Source organism: Sphaeramia orbicularis, unplaced genomic scaffold, assembly GCF_902148855.1.
Source record: "Sphaeramia orbicularis unplaced genomic scaffold, fSphaOr1.1, whole genome shotgun sequence".
Lineage (NCBI taxonomy): Eukaryota > Metazoa > Chordata > Actinopteri > Kurtiformes > Apogonidae > Sphaeramia > Sphaeramia orbicularis.
This window is the reverse complement of record NW_021941648.1, coordinates 40,001-55,989: the sequence shown is the minus strand read 5'-3', so window position 1 is coordinate 55,989 and position 15,989 is coordinate 40,001. Positions and strand designations below refer to the sequence as shown.

The following is a 15,989-nucleotide window of genomic DNA, read 5'->3' as shown; positions in this document are numbered from 1 at the left end:
TCAGGAGGTTAATAATAACAGAATTACCTCTAAATAATGTCAACCCCAAACTGTTCTCTTTGTTTTACAGAAAAAAAGTAAAGTTACATGATGAAAATGTTTACATCTACAAACGATGTGTAAAAAAATGTGAATAACATGAAAATCATGAACAAACGGAAGAAAAATAAGTTCAATTTTAACTATATATATATATGTATGTATATATATATATATATATATAAAATGTATGTATGTGTGTGTGTGTGTGTGTGTGTATATATATATATATATATATATATATATATATATATATATATATACATACATACATACATATGTCACAGCGTATTATTGATATAACTTACAGTGGATCTACAAATACACAAAACACTTAGTGACGGGCAGAATATTGGTACAGTTACCTCAAATGACACTTATGTGTCTTTAAAAAGTTTCCGGTTGTTAATGGTTGTATAAATTGTAATCATGTTAAAAATGGACAAAAATTTGAGAAACATGAACATAAGTAAACCAAAAGATTATCAAAAAAATTTAACAAGCATGAATAAAATAAAGAATAACAAGAATGAAACGAGTACAAAAATTGGAGGAACATGAACAAAACGAGCATAAATGAGCAAAACCCTCAATAAAGTAATGAAATAAACAATAAGAATAAAACATACACACAAATGAACCAAAATTTGAAAAACATCAACAAAATGATGTGAAAATTGCGCTCACTTTTCTGAAAACATTTCATGTTCATATTTGTTCAGGTTATACACATTTTTGGTGAAAGGATAGTTTGTTAATGTAAACATTTTCAGATACATTTGTTCTTATTTCTAAGTTATTATTTTACTGCTCTGACCCACTTTAGATTGAACTAGTCTGGATGTGGAACCAAGGTTATTATCGTTAATGAAAACTAACGAAATGACGAAAACTACAAATGTAAAAACATTTTCGTAAACTGAAATAACTATAATTAAAAGAAAAAAAAACATAACTGAAACTGTATTGTGTGTTTATAAAACTAACTAAAACAGATAAAAATTATGGATAAAATTCCCTTTGTTTTTGTCTTTGTCAATGTCAGATTGGTACGAAATTGATTTATTTCCCTCAAGCTATTTTATCTGCTGGTATCATATGATATTTAACGGTCCGTCACTTGTGGTTTCCAGTCGTCTTCTGGTCCCCACTCTACCTGGAAACATGGAGACTAAAGCAGCAGAGTCCTGTCTGGGATTTATTTGAATACGGCGACAGAGAAGAAGAGAAAAGAGACCACTGAACTACAACTAAACTAAAACTGAGCGTTTAGAAAATAACAAGAACTAATAAAAACTATCAAACCTGCTCTAAAAACAAATTAAAACTAACTGAATTAGAGAAAAAAAGTCCAAACTAAATAAAAACTATACTATAATGGAAAATCCAAAACTATTGGAACCTTGTGTAGAACCTGAACTAAAATGATGGTTAATCTCTTCAGACTTCAGGTTGGACTGGACCTTTTGGCGCCGTATGTTTGACAGCTAATGGATCATTCTGTTTATTATTGAAAAGCTGTGGAAGGAGCAGCACAGTGCGACATGTTGAACTAGGTGTGGAGAATAGAAGGGTGTGAGCGTTAGTGTACACAGGAGGAGTGTTTGGAGGTGAAGGTGTGAGCGGCGGCTGAGGTCGCAGCTGCGGTGGCTGGTGACTTTTCACCTGCTGGATGGCGTCCACACTCCTGTTCCTAGAACCTGCGTCTGTTCGGACACACCCTCTGTTTCCAGCGCTCAGGAGCCTCACGGACCAGCTCTGGGTTTTCCACTTTACATCCAGTTTCTCGCAGCTTTAGAGAAACTCTTTGTTTTGTTAATGGTCCTGAACTGACCGGTGGATCGTCTGGTTTAAAGTAGGGAGGGGCACTTCAGCCAAAACTACTGGATAATGGAGCAACCATTATTTAAATACAGCAGAGATCACTAACACACAGTCAAAAAACAGCTGCATCAACAAACATGAGATGGTCTAAAGTAGTGCCTCATTCTGTATTTGCATTAGAGCCTGACCGATATGGGATTTTTGGGGCCGATACTGATATTGGGGGCTAAAAAAAGCCAATATATCCAATATATTGGCCGATAACCGATATATTGGTGAATATAGGAAATAGGACATAACAAATTACTACCAGGAAATATTCAAAAACTATTCATAGAAAGGGAAGGGGTTTATGGATTAAGAGGACAACTTTAAAAGTGTTTTTTCTGGACATACGTGTGTCTCTGTCTTTTTTTCTGGACATACGTGTGTCTCTGTCTTTTTTTCTGGACATACGTGTGTCTCTGTCTTTTTTTCTGGACATACGTGTGTCTCTGTCTTTTTTTCTGGACATACGTGTGTCTCTGTCTTTTTTTCTGGACATACGTGTGTCTCTGTCTTTTTTTCTGGACATACGTGTGTCTCTGTCTTTTTTTCTGGACATACGTGTGTCTCTGTCTTTTTTTCTGGACATACGTGTGTCTCTGTCTTTTTTTCTGGACATACGTGTGTCTCTGTCTTTTTTTCTGGACATACGTGTGTCTGTGTCTCTGTCTTTTTTTCTGGACATACGTGTGTCTCTGTCTTTTTTTCTGGACATACGTGTGTCTCTGTCTTTTTTTCTGGACATACGTGTGTCTCTGCGTCCTGGCCTGGCGTCCAGCGTGGCCCTGGTAATGCTGAGACGGACGGTGAGCGTCTGCGTTTATTTTTGGGTTAGTGACAGCGCGTCCATGGCCGCAGATGCGTCGGACAGGAAGGCTCTTAGATACAAGCAGACCCTGGTCAGTGCTTCGTCCGTCCACTCGTCCTCTGCTCTTTCCTGTCTCTGTGTCTGTCCTTGTCCCTTCTGTCAGATGTGTTTTTGCTGGTTTTCCTCTGTCAGTTTGCTCTCCTTCCATGTCTGTGTCCTCAGTGCACCTGCAGTGTGTGATGGTGGTGTTCATGGATGGAACAGACAGAGTGTGTGTGTGTTCCAGTTCAGACCTCCAGCCTCCATCTGTGTGTGTGTGTCCGTCTGTTTATGTGTGTTTGCACGTCCTACACATGACACACACCAATTAACTGATGTTTAACAACAGGGTCATGCAACAGGTGCTTATCCACTGTGCACCTACTGCAGCCCTGATCTGACACACACACACACACACACACACACACACACACACACACACACAGACAGACACACACAGACAGACACACACAGTCACACACACACACACAGTCACACACAGTCACACACACAGACACTCACACACACACACACACACACACACACAGACAGACACACAGAGACAGACACACACACACAGACACTCGCACACACACAGCCACACACACACACACACACACACAGACACACACACAGACACACACAGACACACACAGACACACACACACACACAGTCACACACACACAGACAGACACACACAGACAGACACACACACACAGACACTCACACACACACAGCCACACACACACACACACAGTCACACACAGTCACACACACACAGACAGACACACACACAGACACTCACACACAGACAGACACACACAGACAGACACACACTCACACACACACACACACACAGTCACACACAGTCACACACACACAGACAGACACACACACACAGACACACAGACACACAGTCACACACAGACACACACAGTCACACGCACACAGTCACACACAGACACACACAGTCACACGCACACAGTCACACACACACAGACAGACACACAGACACACAGTCACACACAGACACACATAGTCACACACACAGTCACACACACACACACAGACACTCACACACAGACAGACACACACAGACAGACACACACACACACACACAGAGTCACACACAGTCACACACACACACACACACACACACAGAGTCACACACAGTCACACACACACACACACACACACACAGAGTCACACACAGTCACACACACACAGACAGAGTCACACACACACACACACACACACACAGAGTCACACACAGTCACACACACACAGACAGACACACACACAGACACTCACACACAGACACTCACACACAGACAGACACACACACACAGACACTCACACACACACACACACACACAGTCACAGACACACACAGACACACACTGTGTGTGTGTTTTCCTTCTTTCTCTCCTCACCACCTGTTTTCTACCCTTTCACCACCTCTTTTCTTAAGCCTCGTTCAAGTCTTAACACATGTAGAAGGACTTCAGTGAAACACAGTATGTTTACACATGTGTGTGTGAGAGAGAGAGAGAGTGTGTGTGTTCATCTTTTGTCTGGTATCAGTGTGTATACTTGTGTGTATACCAAGGTTCTAATAGTTTTGGATTTTTCATTCTAGTTTAGTTTTATTTAGTTTTCACATTTTCTCTAATTCAGTTCGTTTTAATTAGTTTTCAGAGCAGGTTTGATAGTTTTTATTAGTTTTCATTTTTTTCTAAATGCTTAGTTGTAGTTCAGTTGTAGTTCAGTTTTAGTTTAGTTGTAGTTTAGTTTTAGTTTAGTTTAGTTCAGTTGTAGTTCAGTTGTAGTTCAGTTGTAGTTTAGTTGTAGTTCAGTTGTAGTTTAGTTGTAGTTCAGTTGTAGTTCAGTTGTAGTTTAGTTCAGTTGTAGTTCAGTTGTAGTTTAGTTGTAGTTCAGTTGTAGTTCAGTTGTAGTTTAGTTGTAGTTTAGTTCAGTTATAGTTCAGTTGTAGTTTAGTTGTAGTTTAGTTGTAGTTCAGTTGTAGTTCAGTTGTAGTTTAGTTCAGTTATAGTTCAGTTGTAGTTTAGTTGTAGTTTAGTTGTAGTTCAGTTGTAGTTTAGTTGTAGTTCAGTTGTAGTTCAGTTGTAGTTCAGTTGTAGTTTAGTTGTAGTTCAGTTGTAGTTTAGTTGTAGTTCAGTTGTAGTTTAGTTGTAGTTCAGTTGTAGTTCAGTTGTAGTTTAGTTGTAGTTCAGTTGTAGTTCAGTTGTAGTTTAGTTGTAGTTCAGTTGTAGTTTAGTTGTAGTTCAGTTGTAGTTCAGTTGTAGTTTAGTTCAGTTATAGTTCAGTTGTAGTTTAGTTGTAGTTTAGTTGTAGTTCAGTTGTAGTTCAGTTGTAGTTTAGTTGTAGTTCAGTTGTAGTTTAGTTGTAGTTTAGTTGTAGTTCAGTTGTAGTTCAGTTTTAGTTCAGTTGTAGTTTAGTTTAGTTCAGTTGTAGTTCAGTTGTACTTTAGTTCAGTTTTAGTTCAGTTGTAGTTTAGTTTAGTTCAGTTGTAGTTCAGTTGTAGTTTAGTTCAGTTATAGTTCAGTTGTAGTTTAGTTGTAGTTCAGTTGTAGTTTAGTTGTAGTTCAGTTGTAGTTCAGTTGTAGTTTAGTTCAGTTGTAGTTCAGTTGTAGTTTAGTTGTAGTTCAGTTGTAGTTCAGTTGTAGTTTAGTTGTAGTTCAGTTGTAGTTTAGTTGTAGTTCAGTTGTAGTTCAGTTGTAGTTCAGTTGTAGTTTAGTTGTAGTTCAGTTGTAGTTTAGTTGTAGTTCAGTTGTAGTTCAGTTGTAGTTTAGTTGTAGTTCAGTTGTAGTTCAGTTGTAGTTTAGTTGTAGTTCAGTTGTAGTTTAGTTGTAGTTCAGTTGTAGTTCAGTTGTAGTTTAGTTCAGTTATAGTTCAGTTGTAGTTTAGTTGTAGTTTAGTTGTAGTTCAGTTGTAGTTCAGTTGTAGTTTAGTTGTAGTTCAGTTGTAGTTTAGTTGTAGTTTAGTTGTAGTTCAGTTGTAGTTCAGTTGTAGTTCAGTTTTAGTTCAGTTGTAGTTTAGTTTAGTTCAGTTGTAGTTCAGTTGTACTTTAGTTCAGTTTTAGTTCAGTTGTAGTTTAGTTTAGTTCAGTTGTAGTTCAGTTGTAGTTTAGTTCAGTTATAGTTCAGTTGTAGTTTAGTTGTAGTTCAGTTGTAGTTTAGTTGTAGTTCAGTTGTAGTTCAGTTGTAGTTTAGTTCAGTTGTAGTTCAGTTGTAGTTTAGTTGTAGTTCAGTTGTAGTTCAGTTGTAGTTTAGTTCAGTTATAGTTCAGTTGTAGTTTAGTTGTAGTTTAGTTGTAGTTCAGTTGTAGTTCAGTTGTAGTTTAGTTTAGTTCAGTTGTAGTTCAGTTGTAGTTCAGTTGTAGTTTAGTTGTAGTTCAGTTGTAGTTCAGTTGTAGTTTAGTTCAGTTGTAGTTCAGTTGTAGTTTAGTTGTAGTTCAGTTGTAGTTTAGTTGTAGTTTAGTTCAGTTATAGTTCAGTTGTAGTTTAGTTGTAGTTTAGTTGTAGTTCAGTTGTAGTTCAGTTGTAGTTTAGTTCAGTTATAGTTCAGTTGTAGTTTAGTTGTAGTTTAGTTGTAGTTCAGTTGTAGTTTAGTTGTAGTTCAGTTGTAGTTCAGTTGTAGTTTAGTTGTAGTTCAGTTGTAGTTTAGTTGTAGTTCAGTTGTAGTTCAGTTGTAGTTCAGTTGTAGTTTAGTTGTAGTTCAGTTGTAGTTTAGTTGTAGTTCAGTTGTAGTTCAGTTGTAGTTTAGTTGTAGTTCAGTTGTAGTTTAGTTGTAGTTCAGTTGTAGTTCAGTTGTAGTTTAGTTGTAGTTCAGTTGTAGTTCAGTTGTAGTTTAGTTGTAGTTTCAGTTGTAGTTTAGTTGTAGTTCAGTTGTAGTTTAGTTGTAGTTCAGTTGTAGTTTAGTTGTAGTTCAGTTGTAGTTCAGTTGTAGTTTAGTTTAGTTCAGTTGTAGTTCAGTTGTAGTTCAGTTGTAGTTTAGTTGTAGTTCAGTTGTAGTTCAGTTGTGTTCAGTTGTAGTTCAGTTCAGTTGTAGTGTCAGATTGTAGTTCAGTTGTAGTTTAAGTTGTAGTTTAGTTGTAGTTTCAGTTATAGTTTAGTTGTAGTTAGTTGTAGTTTAGTTGTAGTTCAGTTGTAGTCAGTTGTAGTTTAGTTCAGTTATAGTTCTTTGTAGTTTAGTTGTAGTTTAGTTGTAGTTAGTTGTATTCAGTTGTAGTTTAGTTAGTTCAGTTGTAGTTCAGTTGTAGTTTAGTTGTAGTTCGTGTAGTTTAGTTGTAGTTCAGTTGTAGTTCAGTTGTAGTTCAGTTGTAGTTTAGTTGTAGTTCAGTTGTAGTTCAGTTGTAGTTAGTTGTAGTTCAGTTGTAGTTAGTTGTAGTTCAGTTGTAGTTAGTTCAGTTATAGTTTAGTTCAGTTATAGTTCAGTTGTAGTTTAGTGTAGTTTAGTTAGTTCAGTTGTAGTTCAGTTGTAGTTTAGTTGTAGTTCAGTTGTAGTTTAGTTGTAGTTTAGTTGTAGTTCAGTTGTAGTTCAGTTTTAGTTCAGTTGTAGTTTAGTTTAGTTCAGTTGTAGTTCAGTTGTACTTTAGTTCAGTTTTAGTTCAGTTGTAGTTTAGTTTAGTTCAGTTGTAGTTCAGTTGTAGTTTAGTTCAGTTATAGTTCAGTTGTAGTTTAGTTGTAGTTCAGTTGTAGTTTAGTTGTAGTTCAGTTGTAGTTTAGTTCAGTTGTAGTTCAGTTGTAGTTTAGTTGTAGTTCAGTTGTAGTTCAGTTGTAGTTTAGTTGTAGTTCAGTTGTAGTTTAGTTGTAGTTCAGTTGTAGTTCAGTTGTAGTTTAGTTGTAGTTCAGTTGTAGTTCAGTTGTAGTTTAGTTGTAGTTCAGTTGTAGTTTAGTTGTAGTTCAGTTGTAGTTCAGTTGTAGTTTAGTTGTAGTTCAGTTGTAGTTTAGTTTAGTTCAGTTAGTTTAGTTGTAGTTCAGTTGTAGTTCAGTTGTAGTTTAGTTCAGTTATAGTTCAGTTGTAGTTTAGTTGTAGTTTAGTTGTAGTTCAGTTGTAGTTCAGTTGTAGTTTAGTTGTAGTTCAGTTGTAGTTTAGTTGTAGTTTAGTTGTAGTTCAGTTGTAGTTCAGTTGTAGTTCAGTTTTAGTTCAGTTGTAGTTTAGTTTAGTTCAGTTGTAGTTCAGTTGTACTTTAGTTCAGTTTTAGTTCAGTTGTAGTTTAGTTTAGTTCAGTTGTAGTTCAGTTGTAGTTTAGTTCAGTTATAGTTCAGTTGTAGTTTAGTTGTAGTTCAGTTGTAGTTTAGTTGTAGTTCAGTTGTAGTTCAGTTGTAGTTTAGTTCAGTTGTAGTTCAGTTGTAGTTTAGTTGTAGTTCAGTTGTAGTTCAGTTGTAGTTTAGTTCAGTTATAGTTCAGTTGTAGTTTAGTTGTAGTTTAGTTGTAGTTCAGTTGTAGTTCAGTTGTAGTTTAGTTTAGTTCAGTTGTAGTTCAGTTGTAGTTCAGTTGTAGTTTAGTTGTAGTTCAGTTGTAGTTCAGTTGTAGTTTAGTTCAGTTGTAGTTCAGTTGTAGTTTAGTTGTAGTTCAGTTGTAGTTCAGTTGTAGTTCAGTTGTAGTTTAGTTGTAGTTTAGTTCAGTTATAGTTCAGTTGTAGTTTAGTTGTAGTTTAGTTGTAGTTCAGTTGTAGTTCAGTTGTAGTTTAGTTCAGTTATAGTTCAGTTGTAGTTTAGTTGTAGTTTAGTTGTAGTTCAGTTGTAGTTTAGTTGTAGTTCAGTTGTAGTTCAGTTGTAGTTTAGTTGTAGTTCAGTTGTAGTTTAGTTGTAGTTCAGTTGTAGTTCAGTTGTAGTTCAGTTGTAGTTTAGTTGTAGTTCAGTTGTAGTTTAGTTGTAGTTCAGTTGTAGTTCAGTTGTAGTTTAGTTGTAGTTCAGTTGTAGTTTAGTTGTAGTTCAGTTGTAGTTCAGTTGTAGTTTAGTTGTAGTTCAGTTGTAGTTCAGTTGTAGTTTAGTTGTAGTTTAGTTGTAGTTCAGTTGTAGTTTAGTTGTAGTTCAGTTGTAGTTTAGTTGTAGTTCAGTTGTAGTTTAGTTTAGTTCAGTTGTAGTTCAGTTGTAGTTTAGTTGTAGTTCAGTTGTAGTTCAGTTGTAGTTTAGTTCAGTTGTAGTTCAGTTGTAGTTTAGTTGTAGTTCAGTTGTAGTTCAGTTGTAGTTTAGTTGTAGTTTAGTTCAGTTATAGTTCAGTTGTAGTTTAGTTGTAGTTTAGTTGTAGTTCAGTTGTAGTTCAGTTGTAGTTTAGTTCAGTTATAGTTCAGTTGTAGTTTAGTTGTAGTTTAGTTGTAGTTCAGTTGTAGTTTAGTTGTAGTTCAGTTGTAGTTCAGTTGTAGTTTAGTTGTAGTTCAGTTGTAGTTCAGTTGTAGTTCAGTTGTAGTTTAGTTGTAGTTCAGTTGTAGTTTAGTTGTAGTTCAGTTGTAGTTCAGTTGTAGTTTAGTTGTAGTTCAGTTGTAGTTCAGTTGTAGTTCAGTTGTAGTTTAGTTGTAGTTCAGTTGTAGTTCAGTTGTAGTTTAGTTTAGTTCAGTTGTAGTTCAGTTGTAGTTCAGTTGTAGTTTAGTTGTAGTTCAGTTGTAGTTCAGTTGTAGTTTAGTTCAGTTGTAGTTCAGTTGTAGTTTAGTTGTAGTTCAGTTGTAGTTCAGTTGTAGTTCAGTTGTAGTTTAGTTGTAGTTTAGTTCAGTTATAGTTCAGTTGTAGTTTAGTTGTAGTTTAGTTGTAGTTCAGTTGTAGTTCAGTTGTAGTTTAGTTCAGTTATAGTTCAGTTGTAGTTTAGTTGTAGTTTAGTTGTAGTTCAGTTGTAGTTTAGTTGTAGTTCAGTTGTAGTTCAGTTGTAGTTTAGTTGTAGTTCAGTTGTAGTTTAGTTGTAGTTCAGTTGTAGTTCAGTTGTAGTTCAGTTGTAGTTTAGTTGTAGTTCAGTTGTAGTTTAGTTGTAGTTCAGTTGTAGTTCAGTTGTAGTTTAGTTGTAGTTCAGTTGTAGTTTAGTTGTAGTTCAGTTGTAGTTCAGTTGTAGTTTAGTTGTAGTTCAGTTGTAGTTCAGTTGTAGTTTAGTTGTAGTTTAGTTGTAGTTCAGTTGTAGTTCAGTTGTAGTTTAGTTGTAGTTCAGTTGTAGTTCAGTTGTAGTTTAGTTTAGTTCAGTTGTAGTTCAGTTGTAGTTCAGTTGTAGTTTAGTTGTAGTTCAGTTGTAGTTCAGTTGTAGTTTAGTTCAGTTGTAGTTCAGTTGTAGTTTAGTTGTAGTTCAGTTGTAGTTCAGTTGTAGTTTAGTTGTAGTTTAGTTCAGTTATAGTTCAGTTGTAGTTTAGTTGTAGTTTAGTTGTAGTTCAGTTGTAGTTCAGTTGTAGTTTAGTTCAGTTATAGTTCAGTTGTAGTTTAGTTGTAGTTTAGTTGTAGTTCAGTTGTAGTTAGTTGTAGTTCAGTTGTAGTTCAGTTGTAGTTCAGTTGTAGTTCAGTTGTAGTTTAGTTGTAGTTCAGTTGTAGTTTAGTTGTAGTTCAGTTGTAGTTCAGTTGTAGTTTAGTTGTAGTTCAGTTGTAGTTCAGTTGTAGTTCAGTTGTAGTTTAGTTGTAGTTCAGTTGTAGTTTAGTTGTAGTTCAGTTGTAGTTCAGTTGTAGTTTAGTTCAGTTATAGTTCAGTTGTAGTTTAGTTGTAGTTTAGTTGTAGTTCAGTTGTAGTTTAGTTGTAGTTCAGTTGTAGTTTAGTTGTAGTTCAGTTGTAGTTTAGTTGTAGTTTAGTTGTAGTTCAGTTGTAGTTCAGTTGTAGTTCAGTTTTAGTTCAGTTGTAGTTTAGTTTAGTTCAGTTGTAGTTCAGTTGTACTTTAGTTCAGTTTTAGTTCAGTTGTAGTTTAGTTTAGTTCAGTTGTAGTTCAGTTGTAGTTTAGTTCAGTTATAGTTCAGTTGTAGTTTAGTTGTAGTTCAGTTGTAGTTTAGTTGTAGTTCAGTTGTAGTTCAGTTGTAGTTTAGTTCAGTTGTAGTTCAGTTGTAGTTTAGTTGTAGTTCAGTTGTAGTTCAGTTGTAGTTTAGTTCAGTTATAGTTCAGTTGTAGTTTAGTTGTAGTTTAGTTGTAGTTCAGTTGTAGTTCAGTTGTAGTTTAGTTCAGTTATAGTTCAGTTGTAGTTTAGTTGTAGTTTAGTTGTAGTTCAGTTGTAGTTCAGTTGTAGTTTAGTTGTAGTTCAGTTGTAGTTCAGTTGTAGTTTAGTTGTAGTTCAGTTGTAGTTCAGTTGTAGTTTAGTTGTAGTTCAGTTGTAGTTTAGTTGTAGTTCAGTTGTAGTTCAGTTGTAGTTCAGTTGTAGTTTAGTTGTAGTTTAGTTGTAGTTCAGTTGTAGTTCAGTTGTAGTTTAGTTCAGTTGTAGTTTAGTTGTAGTTTAGTTGTAGTTCAGTTGTAGTTCAGTTGTAGTTTAGTTCAGTTATAGTTCAGTTGTAGTTTAGTTGTAGTTTAGTTGTAGTTCAGTTGTAGTTTAGTTGTAGTTCAGTTGTAGTTTAGTTGTAGTTCAGTTGTAGTTTAGTTGTAGTTCAGTTGTAGTTCAGTTGTAGTTTAGTTGTAGTTCAGTTGTAGTTCAGTTGTAGTTCAGTTGTAGTTTAGTTGTAGTTCAGTTGTAGTTCAGTTGTAGTTTAGTTGTAGTTCAGTTGTAGTTTAGTTGTAGTTCAGTTGTAGTTTAGTTGTAGTTCAGTTGTAGTTCAGTTGTAGTTTAGTTCAGTTATAGTTCAGTTGTAGTTTAGTTGTAGTTTAGTTGTAGTTCAGTTGTAGTTCAGTTGTAGTTCAGTTGTAGTTTAGTTGTAGTTCAGTTGTAGTTTAGTTGTAGTTCAGTTGTAGTTTAGTTGTAGTTCAGTTGTAGTTCAGTTGTAGTTCAGTTTTAGTTCAGTTGTAGTTTAGTTGTAGTTCAGTTGTAGTTCAGTTGTAGTTCAGTTTTAGTTCAGTTGTAGTTTAGTTTAGTTCAGTTGTAGTTCAGTTGTAGTTCAGTTGTAGTTTAGTTCAGTTATAGTTCAGTTGTAGTTTAGTTGTAGTTCAGTTGTAGTTCAGTTGTAGTTCAGTTGTAGTTTAGTTGTAGTTCAGTTGTAGTTCAGTTGTAGTTCAGTTGTAGTTCAGTTGTAGTTTAGTTGTAGTTCAGTTGTAGTTTAGTTGTAGTTCAGTTGTAGTTCAGTTGTAGTTTAGTTGTAGTTCAGTTGTAGTTCAGTTGTAGTTTAGTTGTAGTTCAGTTGTAGTTTAGTTGTAGTTCAGTTGTAGTTTAGTTGTAGTTCAGTTGTAGTTCAGTTGTAGTTTAGTTGTAGTTCAGTTGTAGTTTAGTTGTAGTTTAGTTGTAGTTCAGTTGTAGTTTAGTTGTAGTTCAGTTGTAGTTTAGTTGTAGTTCAGTTGTAGTTTAGTTGTAGTTCAGTTGTAGTTTAGTTGTAGTTCAGTTGTAGTTCAGTTGTAGTTTAGTTCAGTTATAGTTCAGTTGTAGTTTAGTTGTAGTTTAGTTGTAGTTCAGTTGTAGTTCAGTTGTAGTTAGTTGTAGTTCAGTTGTAGTTTAGTTGTAGTTCAGTTGTAGTTTAGTTGTAGTTCAGTTGTAGTTTAGTTGTAGTTCAGTTGTAGTTCAGTTTTAGTTCAGTTGTAGTTCAGTTGTAGTTCAGTTGTAGTTCAGTTTTAGTTTAGTTTAGTTCAGTTGTAGTTCAGTTGTAGTTCAGTTGTAGTTTAGTTCAGTTATAGTTCAGTTGTAGTTTAGTTGTAGTTCAGTTGTAGTTTAGTTGTAGTTCAGTTGTAGTTCAGTTGTAGTTTAGTTGTAGTTCAGTTGTAGTTTAGTTGTAGTTCAGTTGTAGTTTAGTTGTAGTTCAGTTGTAGTTCAGTTGTAGTTTAGTTGTAGTTCAGTTGTAGTTTAGTTGTAGTTCAGTTGTAGTTCAGTTGTAGTTTAGTTGTAGTTCAGTTGTAGTTTAGTTGTAGTTCAGTTGTAGTTTAGTTGTAGTTCAGTTGTAGTTCAGTTGTAGTTTAGTTGTAGTTCAGTTGTAGTTTAGTTGTAGTTCAGTTGTAGTTTAGTTGTAGTTTAGTTGTAGTTCAGTTGTAGTTTAGTTGTAGTTCAGTTGTAGTTTAGTTGTAGTTTAGTTGTAGTTCAGTTGTAGTTTAGTTGTAGTTCAGTTGTAGTTTAGTTGTAGTTCAGTTGTAGTTTAGTTGTAGTTCAGTTGTAGTTTAGTTGTAGTTCAGTTGTAGTTCAGTTGTAGTTCAGTTGTAGTTTAGTTGTAGTTCAGTTGTAGTTCAGTTGTAGTTCAGTTGTAGTTTAGTTGTAGTTCAGTTGTAGTTCAGTTGTAGTTCAGTTGTAGTTCAGTGGTCTCTTTTCTCTTCTTCTCTGTGCTCCTATTCAAATCAATCCCAGACAGGACTCTGCTGCTTTAGTCTCCATGTTTCCAGGTAGAGTGGGGACCAGAAGACGACTGGAAACCACAAGTGAACACAAGTGACGGAGCAAAAAGTGTCGTATGGAGACAGCACAGAAAACTGAGAGAGACAAAGAAATCGATTTTGTATCAATCTGACATTGACAAAGACCAAAACCAAGGGAATTTGATCCAGAATTTTAATCCGTTTTAGTTTTGTAAACACACAATACAGTTTCAGTCAGTTATTGTTTTTTTTCTTTTAACTATAGTTTTTATTCATTTCAGTTAATGGAAATGTTTTTACAATTCTAGTTTTCGTCATTGTGTTAGTTTTCGTTAACGATAATAACCTTGGTGTATACTTGTGTGTGTATACTTGTGTGTATACTTGTGTGTATACTTGTGTGTTTGCTGCTTGTCCATGTGTATGTGTGTGTATACTTGTGTGTTTGCTGCTCTTCCGTTTGTGTGTATACTTGTGTGTTTGCTGCTCTTCCGTTTGTGTGTATACTTGTGTGTTTGCTGCTCTTCCGTTTGTGTGTATACTTGTGTGTTTGCTGCTCTTCCGTTTGTGTGTATACTTGTGTGTTTGCTGCTCTTCCGTTTGTGTGTATACTTGTGTGTTTGCTGCTCTTCCGTTTGTGTGTATACTTGTGTGTTTGCTGCTCGTCCGTGTGTGTGTGTTCCACAGGTGAAACTCGATCGTGTGTTTGCAGTGGTGCTAATCTCCAGCGTTCATGTCATTACATCTAGGAATAGGAATGCACACTGAGTCACCGGAAAATCACAAACACGTATAGGATGGAACACAATCCAGTGTGTGGAAAGTCATATATAATAGAGTTTGTGTGATAGTTGGACAAAGCATCCTATTTAACAGATGTGTGACTTCACGCCTTCCACGTGTATCAGACAAATGGAACATTATTCATACATGTTGGAAATGTGGTCATCATTTCAGCTCTGATTAGGCCTGATGTGGAAAGACTTTATGTAAATATTAGGGCGGTACTGGTACCGCTAGTTTAGACCGAACCCTTTGGGTTCAGGGCCTTCGATACAATACAGAGGTGGACCCAAGCAGAACCCATGCGGACCCAGCAGATCCCATGCGGACCCAGCAGATCCCATGCGGACCCAGCAGATCCCATGCGGACCCAGCAGAACCCATGCGGACCCAGCAGAACCCATGTGCAGGGTTTCTTCTGTTTACATTCAGCGGCGCTGCTGCACCAAAATAACCCAAAACACTTTATTCTGAGGCTGTGGCGTTGATAAGGGGGGTAACCATGACAACAGAGAGTTTAACAGAGGAACAACAAGTAATGTTTGTGTACCATTACAGCCCTAATAAATACACAGAATAAATATTACACAGCAAAACAGGAGAACATTGGAATATATATATACAGTACAGGCCAAAAGTTTGGACACACCTTCTCATTCTTTGCATTTTCTTTATTTTCATGACTATTTTCATTGTAGATTCTCACTGAAGGCATCAAAACTATGAATGAACACATGTGGAATTATGTACTTAACAAAAAAGTGTGAAATAACTGAAAACATCTCTTATATTCTAGTTTCTTCAAAGTATCCACCCTTAGCTCTGATGACTGCTTTGCACACTCTTGCCATTCTCTTGATGAGCTTCCAGAGGTAGTCACCTGAAATGGTTTCCTAACAGTCTTGAAGAAGTTCCCACAGATGCTTAGCACTTGTTGGCCCTTTTGCCTTCACTCTGCGGTCCAGCTCACCCCAAACCATCTCCATTGGGTTCAGGTCCGGTGACTGTGGAGGCCAGGTCATCTGGCGCAGCACTCCATCACTCTCCTTCTTGGTCAGATATCCCTCACACAGCCTGGAGGTGTGTTTGGGGTCATTGTCCTGTTGAAACATAAATGATGGTCCAACTAAACGCAGACCGGATGGAATGGCATGTCACTGCAGGATGCTGTGGTAGCCATGCTGATTCAGGTTGCCTTCAATCTTGAATAAATCCCCAACAGCGTCACCAGCAAAGCACCCCCACACCATCACACCTCCCCCTCCATGCTTCACGGTGGGAACCAGGCATGTAGCATCCATCCGTTCACCTTTTCTGTGTCACACAAAGACACGGCGGTTGGATCCAAAGATCTGAAATTTGGACTCATCAGACCAAAGCACAGATTTCCACTGGTCTAATGTCCATTCCTTGGGTTTCTTGGCCCAAATAAATCTCTTGTGTTTGTTGCCTCTCCTGAGCAGTGGTTTCCTAGCAGCTGTTTGACCATGAAGGCCTGATTCACGCAGTCTCCTCTTAACAGTTGTTGTAGAGATGTGTCTGCTGCTAGAGCTCTGTGTGGTATTCATCTGGTCTCTAATCTGAGCTGCTGTTAATTTGCGATTTCTGAGGCTGGTGACTCAGATGAACTTATCTTCAGCATCAGAGGTGACTCTTGGTCTTCCTTTCCTGGGGCGGTCCTCATGTGAGCCAGTTTGGTTGGAGCGCTTGATGGTTTTTGCGACTGCACTTGGGGACACATTCAAAGTTTTTGAAATGTTCTAGACTGACTGACCTTCATTTCTTAAAGTAATGATGGCCACTCGTTTGTCTTTACTTAGCTGATTGGTTCTCGCCATAATATGCATTCTAACAGTTGTCCAATAGGGCTGTCAGCTGTGCATCAACCTGACTTCTGCACAACACAACTGATGGTCCCAACCCCATCAATAAGGCAAGAAATTCCACTAAGTAACCCTGACAAGGCACAGCTATGAAGTGGAAACCATTTCAGGTGACTACCTCTGGAAGCTCATCAAGAGAATGCCAAGGGTGTGCAAGGCAGTCATCAGAGCTA

General features: G+C 36.5%; 1 protein-coding gene across 1 annotated transcript in view; it reads left to right on the top strand.

Annotated features, from left to right (window-relative positions):
* Positions 1 to 2,642: 2,642 nt before the first annotated feature.
* Positions 2,643 to 15,989, top strand: part of LOC115416702 (chloride channel protein 1-like) — a gene marked incomplete at its 5' end in the record, with an annotated part of 49,554 nt that continues 36,207 nt past the window's right edge. Inside the window, one exon of the mRNA XM_030130552.1 lies at positions 2,643 to 2,807. Coding sequence (XP_029986412.1) covers positions 2,643 to 2,807 — 165 coding nt within the window. The remainder of the gene's footprint in view (positions 2,808 to 15,989) is intronic.